This window comes from Dermacentor variabilis, chromosome 1, assembly GCF_050947875.1.
Source record: "Dermacentor variabilis isolate Ectoservices chromosome 1, ASM5094787v1, whole genome shotgun sequence".
Lineage (NCBI taxonomy): Eukaryota > Metazoa > Arthropoda > Arachnida > Ixodida > Ixodidae > Dermacentor > Dermacentor variabilis.
Window position 1 is genome coordinate 136,062,340 of NC_134568.1, and position 15,434 is coordinate 136,077,773.

General features: G+C 46.5%; 1 protein-coding gene across 1 annotated transcript; it reads right to left on the bottom strand.

The window, feature by feature from the left end:
- Window positions 1-6,913: 6,913 nt before the first annotated feature.
- On the bottom strand, window positions 6,914-14,115 carry LOC142585014 (antimicrobial peptide microplusin-like). The gene is made up of 5 exons (XM_075695445.1): window positions 13,892-14,115; window positions 12,854-12,915; window positions 11,640-11,729; window positions 10,787-10,813; window positions 6,914-7,168 (listed from the first exon to the last, which is right to left on the bottom strand). The coding sequence occupies exons 1-5, from the start codon at window positions 13,965-13,967 to the stop codon at window positions 7,091-7,093; spliced, it is 333 nt and encodes a 110-aa protein (XP_075551560.1). The 5' UTR covers window positions 13,968-14,115; the 3' UTR covers window positions 6,914-7,090.
- Between the last annotated feature and the right edge of the window lie 1,319 nt (window positions 14,116-15,434).

A 15,434-nucleotide genomic window follows, 5' to 3' on the forward strand; every position in this document is an offset into this window, starting at 1 on the left:
CTCCAAGTCTGAGAGGCCAAGGTTCACGCCCAAGAGATTTAAGGGGGACACGCGTAGTGCGGATGCGAGTGAAAGCAGTCCGACCAGACGTAAAGAGACGGCGGCAGCCAAACGCAGAAAGCGGTTCGAGATGAGGCGAGCGGGCGTTTGTTATACGTGCCAGAAGCCGGGTCACTTTTCGGCGCAGTGTCCGGAAACAACACCAAAAGTTGTGTTTTTTTCAATAGGCAGCACTGACGAGAACATGAAGCTTCTCGAGCCTTACATGCGAGACCTCCTCGTAAACGGGAAAGAGTGCCGAGTGCTTCGCGATTCCGCAGCTACGATGGATGTAGTTCACCCGTCTTACGTAGAACCCCATATGTTCACGGGCGAGTGCGCATGGATCAAGCAAGCCGTGGAAGCTCATAGCGTGTGTCTGCCGGTAGCAAAAGTGCTTATTGAAGGACCTTTCGGAGCGCTTGAGACAGAGGCGGCAGTGTCATCTGTGCTGCCACCCCAGTACCCGTACCTATTTTCAAACAGGTCCGATCACCTCCTGCGCGAGAAGGGGCTTTTGTTTGGTGAAGCTAGTGTTCAGGCCTTAACCAGATCGAAGGTTCGGGAGCTCGCTGCAAAGGCGGTAGTTGCGGGGCCGACGTTATCAAACAACGAAAAAGGGTCAGAGGCGCAGCAAGCTGATATTCAGAGCACGCCCGAACAGAATAGAATTGAGTCTGTAGCGTTGAAGGCGCCAGATACTGGAGAGGAAAATCCCGACGCGGGAAAGTTAGAAGAGCTATCTACTGATTTGCTCATCGCGCCTACGTCAGACGGACTTGATAGGTTGCTAAAAGTCAGCCGGACGGCTTTGATAGCCGAGCAAAAAAAGGATGGCAGCCTGGAAAACGTGCGCTGCAATGTCAAAGAAGGTATCGCCAGGAAAACTGCGCGTTTTGTGGAAAGAGGTGGAGTCCTGTACCGGAAGTATCTAGACCGCCGAGGAGTGGAGTTCGATCAGCTGGTCGTGCCTCAATGCTATCGTCAGGATCTGTTGCGCTTGTCACATGGGGGTTCGTGGTCCGGACACCTAGGAGTTAAGAAAACTAAGGACCGTCTCTTGCAAGAGTACTATTGGCCAGGGTGTTTTCGGGACGCAGACCATTTCGTGAGGACATGTGACACTTGTCAGCGGGTGGGCAAACCAGGGGACAAATCGAGGGCGCCGTTGAAATTGGTACCTATCATTACGGAGCCTTTTAGACGGCTCGTTATTGATACTGTGGGACCTCTGCCGGTAACAGCCACGGGGTACAGACACATTTTGACTGTGATCTGCCCAGCGACAAAGTTCCCTGAAGCAGTGCCGCTTAAAGAACTCAGCTCAGTTGAGATAGTTAATGCACTACTGTCCATATTTGCGCGAGTTGGTTTTCCTGCAGAAATTCAATCAGATCAGGGCACAGTGTTTACTAGCGCTTTGACGACAACTTTTCTCGAAAGGTGTGGGGTAAAGCTGCTACACAGCTCAGTGTACCACCCACAGTCGAATTCCGTTGAGAAGCTCCACTCCGTCATGAAGCGCGTGTTGAGAGCCTTGTGTTTTGAACATCAAACTGACTGGGAGCTGTGTCTGCCTGGGGTGATGTTTGCTTTAAGGACCGCGCCGCATGCGGCTACGGGGTTTTCGCCAGCTGAACTGGTGTACGGTCGCTCGCTTCGATCTCCGCTTCGCATGCTTCGAGAATCATGGGAAGGTAGGGGCGACGACCCAGTCGTGGGGGAGTACGTGCTTAAGCTCCTCGAACGCTTAAGAAGGGCACAGGAGTTGTCAGGTGAAGCAATGACAAAGGCCCAGCAGAGGGCCAAGGTTTATTATGATCGGACAGCCAGGGCCCGTCGTTTTGAGGTGGGCGATGAGGTCATGATATTGCGCACATCGCTAAACAACAAACTAGACGTGCAGTGGGAGGGCCCAGCACGAATTGTTCAGAAAATGTCGGACGTTAACTACGTGGTAAGTCTGCCAGGAAAGCGGAAAGCACAGCAAGTTTACCACTGTAATCTGCTCAAACCTTATAGACAAAGGGAAGCAGTGGTGTGCATGATGGTAAACGTTCCTGAAGAGCTTCCGGTCGAGCTTCCGGGACTAGGCTCAGTGACGAACAGGGAAGACACCGGTCAAGTCATTAGTGACCTTATCAGTAAAGCACCGCTGTCGCCTGAGCAGAAAACCGAACTACACCAGCTATTACAAGAGTTTCAAGGTCTGTTCTCTGAGAGGCCTGGTAGGACTTCGGTACTTACTCATGATATAGAACTTACCTCCCCAGAGCCAGTACGATCCAAGGCGTATCGGGTGTCACCCCGCCAGAGCGATATTATGGAGGCTGAGGTAAAGAAAATGCTACAGCTCGGTGTTATTGAGGCAGGTGAGAGTGATTATACCTCCCCTTTGATTTTAGTTGAGGTACCGGGCAAGGAACCTCGTCCTTGCGTCGACTACCGCAGGCTTAATTCCATCACTAAGGATCAAATTTATCCGATCCCTAACATCGAGGAGCGCCTTGAGAAAGTTAGTAGCGCTCAGTTTATTTCCACCCTAGATCTTGTCAGGGGTTATTGGCAGGTTCCACTTACAGAAGAGGCTAGTAGGTATGCGGCGTTCATTTCACCAATGGGAACATTCCGTCCTAAAGTGTTGAGTTTTGGTTTGAAGAACGCGCCATACTGTTTTTCAAGTCTCATGGATAAAGTGTTGCGGGGACAGCAAGAATTCGCTTTACCGTATCTAGACGACGTAGCGATATTCTCCGCATCCTGGTCTGAGCATATGACACACTTGCGGGCAGTGCTAACCCGCCTGCGCGAAGCAGGCTTGACAGTAAAGGCTCCTAAGTGCCAGTTAGCACAGGCCGAGGTTGTCTACCTCGGTCACGTGATTGGTCAGGGTCGTCGCCGCCCCTCTGAAATAAAAGTGGCCGCTGTGCGAGACTTTCCGCAACCGCGCACAAAGACCGATATTCGGTCGTTCTTAGGTGTCGCCGGCTACTATCAGAGGTACATCCCTAGGTACTCTGATATCGCGGCTCCCCTGACGGATGCTCTAAGAAAGACAGAGCCTCAAACAGTCGTCTGGGACGAGACAAAGGAAAGAGCTTTTAGCGCCCTAAAGAGTGCCCTAACAAGCCAGCCTGTGCTACGATCGCCAGACTATACAAAAGGGTTCATTGTTCAGTGCGATGCTAGTGAGCGAGGCATGGGCGTTGTACTGTGCCAACGGGAAAATGGAGAAGTAGAACACCCCGTCCTGTATGCTAGTCGTAAGCTGACCAGTCGTGAGCAGGCGTATAGCGCCACCGAGAAAGAGTGTGCATGTCTCGTGTGGGCCGTTCAGAAATTGTCATGCTATCTAGCCGGCTCGAGGTTTATCATTGAGACAGATCACTGCCCTCTCCAATGGCTGCAGACCATCTCTCCCAAAAATGGCCGCCTCCTGCGCTGGAGCCTCGCTTTACAACAATATTCCTTTGAGGTGCGTTACAAAAAGGGGAGTCTCAACGGTAACGCCGATGGCTTAAGTCGAAGCCCCTAACGTAGGAATCAGCCTCAAAATTATTTGTTACTGATGTTTTTCTTCCTGAGGCAGGATTTTTTTTAACATATTGCTTTTGTTTAGTGTTTCAAAGTGATGATATGCTTTCTAGTGCAATTTTTCAATTTGTGGACGCGTTCTGAGTGATGCTAGACTACTGTAAGGAACTAGGCAGTGGTATAAAAAGGGGAAAGAGCCTGGCAGGGCTTAGTGAGGGTTGTGCCGTGCTTGCTGACTGAGCGGTTGAGTTTTCAGCGTAGTTCTAACGCTTGCCGGGAACGAGAACAAAAATGTGAACTCTCCCGAAGTCACTTTGCAGAGTCCCGTGCGAACCTGAACGAGAGAACGAGGCCTTCTCTGTGCGCTGCGCTCAAGAAACGTCAAGGGACGCCCGACTTCGGTTATGAGCATCATCGAGCGACATCCCTCCGGACAGCGGATGCAGTCCCCTGTCCATCGGGATCTCCTTTCCCCGGCGGGGCGGTCTGTTGCGTTTCGCCTGCGACACGTGGTTTTGCCGGCGCGACGGCGGCGGGGCGGCGGACATTTTGGCCCGATCGTCGTCACCGCAACACTCATCGCCAGGTGTTTCCAGGCGCGTCTGCGGCGATGCGACCGCCTAGGGATTTCGTTCCAGTCATTGTGCCCGAAACAGGCGAGGCCAAAGCAGGGATCTCCTTCCAGTTATTGGGCCCGAAACAGGCGATGCCAAAGCAGGGATCTCGTTCCAGTCATTGTGCCCGAAACAGGCGATGCCAAAGCAGGGACCATCTTCTCGTTACAGTCATTGTGTCCGACCGGCAGCGCCACGACAGTGTGCTGCGCAGCGCCACGACCAGGTGCTACGAGATCGTGCGCAGCGCCACGACATGGTGCTACGGCATCGCTACGACAGTGTGCGTCACCATTAGCCCATTGTACATTCACGTGCTCGTCTTTTGAGGGGTTCCTTCTTGCCCTCAACTGCGAGAGTATAAAAACAGCTGCCCCCGGACGCCAGAGGAGGGCTCCGATTTCTTCCGTTGAGTGAAGTGCTCTCCCGTCTCTCTACTTCGGTCAAACCTGACCGCCAACTCTTTGCGATGTTAAAATAAACAAGTTGTTTCGTTGTTACCTGTCGACTCATGCTTTGCCGGGACCTTCGGATGCTTGCAGCTGTACCCCAGGCCGCCAGGCCAACGCTACCCTTGGGGCTTGCGACCCAGGTACAACCACGGGCGTCAGCGCCGAGTTCCCAACAGATCGTACCAGCAGTCAGATCCAAATAGCGTGCATGTGCATGCGTGTGTATGCGTGCGCGTATGTGTGCGTGCGAGCGTGTGTGTGCGCGTGCGTGCGAGCGCGTGTGTGAGAGAGAGCACTTCCCCGCCTACGCCTACTCTCAGGGATGAATGGGATACAGAGTTCAAACCCGTATTTAAATCTACGAGGCGAGAACGAATGACTCTGCATTCACAGTACTATCTCTTTCTGAAAGCGCAGTCAACGCAAAAAAAAAAAAAAAAGCACCTGAGCCGTCAATATCGCCGCCCCAGATTTCGTCACAATGGCACCGTCACCATCGGCACGGCTCCGTGAGCTGTTCACCTTCGTTATTTTCCTTCCCACGGCGGCGGCTCATTGTCTTCAAGCCAGCGACGCGCAAATCCTGCACCATCGTTACGTCATGCGTCGCTTCTACGACAAAGCAAGCTTTCGGCGACACACGTTCGCTGCTATATTGATATTAAAACTGTGAACTGCTTGCTTTCGAATAAACAGTGTTAATTAAAATCGAAAGCGGTTTGGCGACAAGGAACACGCTTACGGAGCCACATTATTGACATCACAAAAGGCTACGTGCGGTCAGGTTGATTTTACTTACAGACGCTCTTTTTCTGCGTCAATTGAGCTTTCCGAGACCGTTTAACTGGAAAATATTTGTTCGCATAGCTCTTACAGAAACATGTTTAATCAAAATGTCTTCGCTCGGCTATATAATCTCGAGGATGGGCTCCAAACTACTCACTTTAACCATTTAAGATCAATACTTGAAAATATATTTAACGTAGCTTCGTCAATTACGCACACAACGTCTCAACTTACTCCGTATCTAGAGGTTACCATTATGAACACTCGAATGATAAGATGATCTCACCAAGACTTGTATTGGTCAGTATTTTTATTTGGTGCAGTTAAAAGCAGCCGACATATTGATAGTGCAGCAGGCTCGCTATGAAGCAAGTGTGAAAGCATGGACAGGTTTTCTTGGCCCAAATCAAGTTCATGAGCTTAACCGCGCGTGCCCAGCGTGCACTTCTGCCTTTACAATGCTGAGTGATTCTCGGATTCTCACCGGAACGTTCCAGCGGCTGGCGACAGCTGATGACTGCTTGCTCACGACTCAGACGATGTTCAATGGTGGCGGGCCTGGGGCCACCCCTGCTGCGGGGTGCGCGGATTGCTCGCTGTTATGTCAATCCAGTTAAGGAAATGACCACGACGCCAACACGACCAGCAGCACACACATAGTGGCCCAAATATCATCTCATGCCATGGCATTCGTCTCATGCATGCATGCTCTGGATGTCATGCGTATCCTTATATAAATTTATTTAAAGCAACGGCCACGATGGCATCGTGACCACGAGCATGCCATGACATAGCCGTCACGACATTTATGCCATTGCTGTCATGTCATGCATGCATTTCTTGTCATACCTGTACTGTATACAACGATTTCGATGGCAAGATGACTCGGAGCACATACCTTGCTGCCCATATATTATGAATGTCATGAGGTGTCATTCATGTCATGCATATATTCATATGCAGGGTGATAATGCTTAGGTTTTATAGAACTACCCGCGGCGGTTGCTCAGTGGCTATGGTGTTAGGCTGCTGAGCACAAGGCCACGGGATCGAATCCCGGCCACGGCGGCCGCATATCGATGGGGGCGAAATGCGAAAACACCCGTGTACTTAGATTTAGGTGCACGTTAATGAACCCCAGGTGGTCGAAATTTACGGAGTCCTCCCCTACGGCGTGCCTCATAATCAGAAAGTGGTTTTGGCACGTAAAACCCCATAATTAATTTAGGTTTTAGAGAGCTGAAATACTATGAACTGAAATACCATGAACTGAACTGAAATACTAGCACCCTGTATATACGGTTTGAAAAACTGCCACGATGACATCACGACCACTTTGGCATACCCGGTGGTCAGAGCTAGCAGACAATTTGGGTCACTGAAAGATCTACTAACGCTGGACAAAGAATGCTTCGTATTCAAATGTAGCACCAAATTGAGAGTGTGCATTTCCACGTTTTAACAAATGATCATAAAGAGTCGTCAAAGTTTTACGCAAAGTGTTTTTAATTGCCCTCAACACAACAAAGCTAAAAAGTTTTAACCTTTCATTACAACAAAGGTAAAAGCTGTCCGGAGTCCCTCGATGGCACACCTCTGGACAGTGTAGGAACGTTCAGCCCATAGAAGGCTCGTCTCTAAAATATTTTCAAAACTGGGCAAAACTCAGTGGTGGTGGTGGTGGTGCCCGGCCTCTGGATCGCAGGTGGTTGCAGCACTGTGAATCTCCGCGATTTGCGGCTTCTGTAAAAATAATAAAAGTCAACGATCGAGGGTGTCATATGCAACGCATGTCTAAATGTACACGTAATACGAAGGCATGAGTTCGTATCCCACCTGCGGCCAGTTCTGTCATCCACTTTTGTTTTCATATGATTTGCATTATTCATAATTTCGTACAATTACAAATACACTTAATTATAACTTATAAGCAATTTCTCCTGTGCTGTCGTTTGTCTTTGCTTCTTGGCTTCTTATCCTTTGACTAATATATATATATATATATATATATATATATATATATATATATATATATATATATATATATATATTGCTGTATTGCTGTTCGAATAATACTATGCTGTATACTCATACTCAAGCCCACAGGCAACAACATGCCACACAGGAGATATTCTTTTCCTTGCTTCGTGCCCGTTCACAAATTAAATGTATTTCGTTCTTATGTGTCAAGCTCCTAAAAACCACATATGTCAAACAACGACTGCGTTTACAATCACCCTTTTAATTGAATATCATCGCAATAGACTAGAAATTACGATGTGGCAGGGGAACTAGCTTATACCAGAGGGTCGACATGATAAAGTGACTAGTTCGAAGGCTGCTTTTACATTGGTCGGCCACCTCCGCTAACAACACGTTCCCTGCCACCTTTGGCTGGTGCCTCTTACTACCTCATTTATCGCGAGCACAGCTTCGCGCGTTCGAACCGAAATGCAGTGTACCTGAAGCTTTGTTCGATATAAACAGTAGTTCCAGCTCCCGCGCACTTAAGCTTGTAGAAAGGCTAGTTTCAATGCGTAAAATAATTATTTTAAGAAACATAATTATAATAGATTCAATGAGTATAATGTGATGTCAAGGACCCGTTTGCGCCTTGTCTGTCAGCTGTGTAAAATCGCAACACGAGCGCATTTTTGACAAGGCACATCCTTCTTTTACGAGTGCTGTGCATCTGTCCCACGCGCAGAGGCTCTATATCAATGTATTCTTTGGGGTGATTCCCTGATAAGGTGAACCTGGCTTCACTGTTTTCATTTCGTGCACCGAGGGCGGTGCCTAACTGGCTAAGGCGCTGTGGTGCTGAGCAAGATGTCGAGGGTTCGATTCCATTTCGACGGAGTAGAGATGCAAAAGGAAGAAACCATCGTGCTTAGGGTATTCGTTAATGAAACCGAGGTGCTCAAGTTAATCCGGAACCCTCGACTAGGTCGTCCCTCTACGTCATCCCACTACGTCATAACCCTCTGCGCAATTTAGGAATGTTAAAATCCAAAATTTATTCGAATTCCGCCACTGTTCTTTTGTTTCTTTCGTTTCTCAGCATTCTGATTGTGAAGGTTTTTGAGGGCCTGCGAGACCGCCCTGAAGCCGCGATTCAGCGGAACCGCCGATTGCTGTGAGCACAGAGAGGATATGCCCTTCTGCATGTGTCGCGCAACGGCGTGAAAAGCACACGAAAAGCACTTCCAGCGTATGTCGCCTTTTTGGTTGCGCTGAAGAGCAGACACGATCAATGTCTGCCTACTCGATGAGGGCGCCTCGAAGAGGCACACACATCTACCTGCACGTAATTAATCAACAACGGGAGGCAGCTGTAAACAAACATAAATGTGAAAAAACCGGCTTCCTCTACCTTTCCAAGAAAAGTAGCTGTAATAGCAAAGACAAACTTTTGTAAGATTACGTGGAATCGCAGGATCATTCAACACAAAAAGAAATGTGGAAACTGTCAGACTGGTCACCAAAAAAATCACGCCTACACGACGCAACGCACCCGACCATTCTGTGCCTGTTACAAACGCTGCTCACGTGATCTCTCCTCCGCCGGCTCTGCCACCGCACCTTAAGGCGACCCGCTCAGATTTCCGAATTTTTAAATCCGTTTTGAATTACAATACTGGCTCGTAAAGAGATCCAGGCATACCTTTGAAATTCCTAGTTACGTATCTTTATTTACCGGCTTAAAGCAACTTGACTTCATTTTAAGGTTTTCCAGCAGGCCACACGGTACGTTTTCTTGAACCTTCGCTAAATTGACCCTCACGCTTGAATTTATCCCTTCAGATGACATGCTAGGTTGGCCCTCTTTCTCCGAAACCCTCTTGCGATCACATTTTTCGAACTTTTATTTATTTTTCGTACGCCTGTCATTCCAGTCCCTTGCTGATCTGTTTTGCGTAGTTCACGCAGTGCTAATTTTAATTTCTTTTTACTTTCCTTGTTGTGGCTTTTTTTAGCTCCTTTAGTAAATATTCCAAGGTGATTTCTCTTCAGGCGAAGGATAATTTTGTATCCTTTTTCTTATTTTCCTGCAACCGCTGAATTTATTCTGATCGTCGCGTTCATTGGTAATTAGCATAAAAGCATTGCCTACGACGTCTTCAAGTAACCCACGTTATTATAATTGGGCCATTATATTATAAGAGGTGTTAAGTTTTAAGTTTTACGGAATTTTTTCAAAATCGCGTGTTGCAAATAACATAATGCTGGTCGTTAAGCTGGATTATTCAGAGAGACGAACATTACTTCGAAGAGGAACCGAAATATATATTGAACCAATTAACAAAAAATCACTAGTTCACTTCTTAATTCATTACCTTACGGCACATATTCCAATTTGCTCATCGTAGCCGATGAGTTTGCAAGGCGTGCCCGCTTGTATTCATTTTCTAAAATGACACAAGTCTTCAGAGATGCGCCATACAACGTCGTAAAAAAAGCTCTGCTATGCATTGAAGCAGAAACGGGAACGCCCAAGTATTTCGTCCCTGAATTTGGGAATTAATATCTCTAAACTGGTGGCAACCTGGAAAATTTTATGTGGATACGTCTTCGAAACTATCCGGCTACAATTAGTTAATTGCAATATGTGCCGTAGAATATTCAATTAGGAAGATAATTACTTATTTGTTTCCTTAGTAATTGAATGTGTGTTTCGATTTCTCGTGCTAGCAGTGTCCACCTCTTCGAATAATCAACCTGCAGGACCAGAATTATGCTATTTGCTTTTAAAAATTTCGCAAACCTTTAAAGTGATCACCCCGTACACAACATCCGTGGAATTTCTGCAAAATTTTTTCGTGACCCTGTTTTATTTCTCTTGCAGTGAAAAGTGACGCTTGCAGTGAGCACTTTTTCAGAAGGCTTTCTTTTTTTATTCTTGCGGTTGCGCTCTAAAAAGAGATCAACAGTTTGCACCGCCAATCAGTAGACGCTAGCGCTGTGTGAACTGGAAAGTAAACCAGGAACATGGTATTCCCGCACTATCCATCCGAAATAAATATACGTGCACGTTCAGAAACGAATCACTGACAACATTCTCCCGGCTGTAATTTTAAGTCCCCAGCTGCAGGATAATAATTTACTAATGAGCTTTCCGAAAGTAAATAACTGTCACTTCAAATTGCAGTGTTTTCAAGGCAGTGACACTAGAGTATGTTCTTTCTTTCGACATACATTTTAGTTCATTTTCCGTTTTTATTAGCGCTCACTCCTAGCAAACGAAACAAGCCGTAGTCAAAAAATACAGGGACGCATTTGTCAGTGGCTCTCAACCCTTAGAAGATTTAGAGCGAGTGGTTCCATAAATTCTAACGTCCACGTTGTGGCTGATAAACTCACCGTGAAGTGGTTGGCCATGGCAGCTTCCTGTTGAAGAAAAGTATACGAAAATTATATGAGTCTTTGAAAGTATTACGCACGACTTTTTCCAATGATTACACCCCTTTATTTATTATAAAATACGGTGGCATTTGACTTGACTGAATTATAGAGCAAGAATTTACGGACTTATCTTCTGCAGTTGCCAAAATATTAACGAAGTCGAAGTCGCTAAAGAACGACCTCATTTTATTGTCATTCAGAATGCCTTCATACGAAGCAATAAATCTTCTAATAGTAGCGTTGAATGAAAATATTTGTGATGTGAAAGGTCAGGATTTCTAGTCTCTTTCTTTTACAGCAGTGTTTTGAAAACAGAACTCAAACGCCTTGCCTCCACATTCGTGAAGTCTTGCTTACGGCGAGCCACAGCTGTGGTCATGCAGCACCATTACATGATGTAGAGTTTCTTTTTGTTTTAAACTTTCCTGATTCTCAAGTTTGTACTACCTAAAGAGCTAACTTCCCTCTACGGCATTGTGAACAAGGTGTCGTAGAGAAGAGAGATACCAATTTCATTAACGTAACTAGGGCCAGTTTGAGTTCGCAAAAGCACAGAAACCACCCGTGCAAGCCGTATTTGGTGTGGTCGTGATAGCCGTTTTCATAATAATTACAATAGCGTTCTCTTCTATGGTCGTGCTTCAAAAGCTTCCGAAGGACATGATATTTTACACGTTGTAGGTCACAAATTCTAGCACTGTATTACGTCGACGCCTTACTGGCCCGTTCGCATGTAGACACAAATTATGCCTTAATGCGCGAGTGTATATCCTGTGTATTAAAAACTTCCAGAGAGGAAAAAAGAACTCACCAGGTTGTTTCCGACGCAGAGCTTCCGGATCACGCAGCTCCAGTCCTGGCAGCCGAGAGTCTTCACCGCCTTGTCAAAGTTTAGGTTCGCCTGCATTAAATGGCCAGGAAAAGTTAAGCTTATTACGGTTGAGTCAAAAATTACTCGCGCTTCATTCAGTGTATATCGGATTGGAACACAAAGCCGCTCGTACGCAAGAATGGCTCGTAATAAAAGGTACCGACTAACAGTGGCAGCAAACCAAACCAGCACACAACCAAACCGAATGCTGGCTAACAGGTGCTAAGCAGAATATCATGGCGAATCAAAAGAACATACAATCTGGAACTCCGTGCAGAGTATCTGTGTTTTGAGTGGCGCAATTTCCAGCGAATTGGTATTTGGATGCCTGTCACTGAAGCATATAGTTGTGCAAACGTGGTCAGCATAAGCAAAGAAAATAGCTTAGTTGTGTTTTGTGGCGTTTAATTTTCCTTTATTTTCCATTTCTTCTTGTGTACCTGTTTCCACGCTTATCTTTGAGAAAGATCCGTGCTCGTGTAGCGAGCAATATTCCACACGGGCACGTATCGACACGTCCACAAACAAATATTAGAACCATGTGTACGTACTCAATAAACGCAAGACATCCTCTTTAAACACACATAATGTTTCTTCCTTTCACGTCTACTTCATATCTGCTGGCATGAATGTGCGACGTGTCTGCATTTGCCTGTGCGCGTTCTCTGCCTTTGCATGAGCCTCACTGCTCGCATTTGTGCGTCTCAGTGTGAAATTCAAACGTCTTTTCATTCGCTGCGACTGCTTAATCGCCTCCACGTAAAAAAGAGAAGAAACAAAGCAGATGTGGAGTCATTCCACATCATTTTCGGACGAAATTTACTCTATCATAATTGTTCACTAACTGCAATATCGCCTGTAATATGATGTTACAGGAGAGCAGCGTCTATTAAAGTAACGTGTCACTTATTTCCATCATCACATATTTACAGTCTACTGTGTTCGCAAGTAGGCTAATGATTTGTAGCATCTGCAGCGAAACATCATTCGGCCATGCGCTTCCCGGATCTTCATCGGGGCCTCTTCCATCGCAATAAACTCTCTCGTCGAAAGTTTAGAAGCCCGAATTAACGCTTCAGGAACGGAAACAAACCTAACACGCCATCATACTCTTGAATCACAAGCTGCAATACATATATCGCTGTTGTTCTTACCCCTCGTGAGATGTGGAGTCCAATGCATTGCAGTTCATTTTTCAGCTGTCCGTCTTGTTTATCTGCGCAGAACATAATCGACCACTGTCGTTATGGAGACACACAACAGAAACTTTAGAACGCGCTTGTTATAGATATACTTGAGCGGCACATAACACGAGCCGATTTTACCAATCTCCTTCTATCCACTACGGCCGTAGGTGTTTATGTGCACCACGTATATGTGACATGTATAACGGTATAACAGAGGTGCGAATGAAAAAGAAAACGTGGACGGCCCAATTCCTGACAAAGATTCGAACTCGCCGCTCTCTTAATACGCCATTGGCCGCAGTATTTCCATCAAACATGATTTTCACCTTCGCGGGCACTACACCGGAAATTAACGTTTACCTGTCAAGCGCATGCATGTATACTCTCACTTCCGAAGGATTGCCAAACTGAATTTCATTTCAAAAGGGCCATGATAAATGTCTTAGTCTGGAAAATGAACAACCGCAAAGGTAGAAAGGAACAGCTACGTCCACTGAGTCCTAGAGCATCTGTCGGCATTTTGGTTCAATTAGAATTTAATTCAATTTCTTGATTTCCAACAGATTGGGGGAGACAAGGAAGAAAAGCTGCAAGTGCAGCTTGAAAATACACCCTGCCCCCTATGATCGCAATACATGGCCAGCGCGGAGCTGCCGCGTGTTTTTGACAATACAAAAATACAGATTTGCAAGAATGCATGAGACGCACTAAATGACGTTTCACACATCACAGAATATATATATATATATATATATATATATATATATATATATATATATATATATATATATATATATATACTTATACTTATACTATCAAGCTAAACAAGAAGCTGTACACTCAAATAATCTGCACTCCTGAAATAGCTGACCGTATAAACAGGAATTATTAGTCTTGCTGATTAAGTCGAGAAAATCCTGATGGGGTAAGGGCACATATATCAACTCCAGCTTTGTGTTAAGAATTTAAAAGCCTTGCACTATAAACCACAGCCCGTATACTCACCGCAGAGCTCGAGGTGGTGAGCATAGCTCACAGCGGCGACCATGGCGAGCAGGACACAGAAAAGAAACGCCTTCATGGTGACTCTCTGGCTCTTCACGATACGGGCACAGCAAAATCAGAAATCTCAAATGAAGCTAGTGGTGTCTAGGGGCGATACAGGCCCGTTTTTATACCGCAAAGAACGTTGCTGTCGAGCTGCTGCAACCCAGGCAAGTTGCCACCTACACAGGGTGCCGACAGACGTTGCACACACGAGAAATAATGAGGCAACTTCAGCTCCATTGGTCAGTGATGGCGTCAGGAACAAGTCACACGTGCGATTCCTGACGGTGCCAACATCCTCCCGCTCTCATTGACGTATCCCGCTTATGAACCGGCACGCACTGCATCTGCAAACTGCCGCCGCCGCACGTGACATAACCAAGGACACGAATACGCTCGCCATCGAAGACGCACGCCGTTTCCCACTTTCAGCAGTTGCGCGACGTCGGGAAATAAGCACCGCGTATTTACTTGCTCTTGGTGTCTCTGGCTGAGTGGGGAACCGGGTGCGTAGGCTGAGCGCTGCGTTATAGCCATTGGAGCTTAGTCTGTGTACTGCGGTGTCATTGGTTACATTTATTTACTTTGTTACTGTTGTTTCACTATTTATTCACGCTTCTTGGACGTTCATTACGAGTGTATTGGTACATTCCACGTGCAGCTGGAGGGCTCTGCGCAGTCTTCCCTCCTGCGTTGCTGGCTTTGTTGCTTTTTTCTCACGATCAACCTGTGAATCTCGATCTCTGCTTGCAAGCACGAAGGTATTCGTGGTAGCGGACATGCGCTGCAGAGAAAGCAACACTACAATAACAGTAGCGTCTGTTTCACTTCAGGTTCTCTCCATCGGATGCATGTTTTGTCGCTGAGCTGTTCTTGTAAGCATGGCTACGCTGTTGTAGTTCAATGAGGTGTATGCCTTCATAACATTGTGCTCTCATGTTCTTGACGATGTACAGAGGAAATTTACAGTAGCGTGCTTCTGTTCATAAAGTTCTTGTTACTTATTCTCCCGTCATAATATTGCTGTTGCAGTTGGAATAGCGAAGTCTTTAATGAACTTCGAATATGTAAAAAACTCCCCCAGAATATATTGTATGGGGAGTGCGCGAGAGGCCCAGGCAGCGTGAAGTAGGGGTGTCATGCAAACTGCTCAAGAACTGATCTCCGGAGATGGCGTGGTAAACCGAGCGAAAATTCTCGTCCTTCAAGACGTAAGGTGCGACGGTAGAGAACGGCGTCGCGGAGCACGAACATTGGCAGCGTGGGCTCCTAATGTCCAGCATTGATACGATCAATGAGAACACGTTAGCAGTCATCACGCCGTTGTTCTGTGCTGCTGTCGTGCACTGATCAGAAATGGAGAAGACTCTCTCACTTCTGCGTGCTCCTCGCCTCTTGTCAGCCAGTTAGACAAGGAAACTATTTCAATATAGGCAATGCTATCCACTTTCAAAGCAAACAAGCGTGACCTAATATAAATGAACATAAAGATTGATTAGGC

What these genes read in the sequence shown, in the direction of transcription:
- LOC142585014 (XM_075695445.1), bottom strand. Translation starts at nt 13,967, where the DNA reads ATGAAGGCGTTTCTTTTCTGTGTCCTGCTCGCCATGGTCGCCGCTGTG. An exon ending in TCACCACCTCGAGCTCTGCG is followed by an intron (nt 12,916 to 13,891) that starts GTGAGTATACGG and finishes TGTTCTGCGCAG; the next exon opens with ATAAACAAGACGGACAGCTG. An exon ending in GACTCCACATCTCACGAGGG is followed by an intron (nt 11,730 to 12,853) that starts GTAAGAACAACA and finishes CATTTAATGCAG; the next exon opens with GCGAACCTAAACTTTGACAA.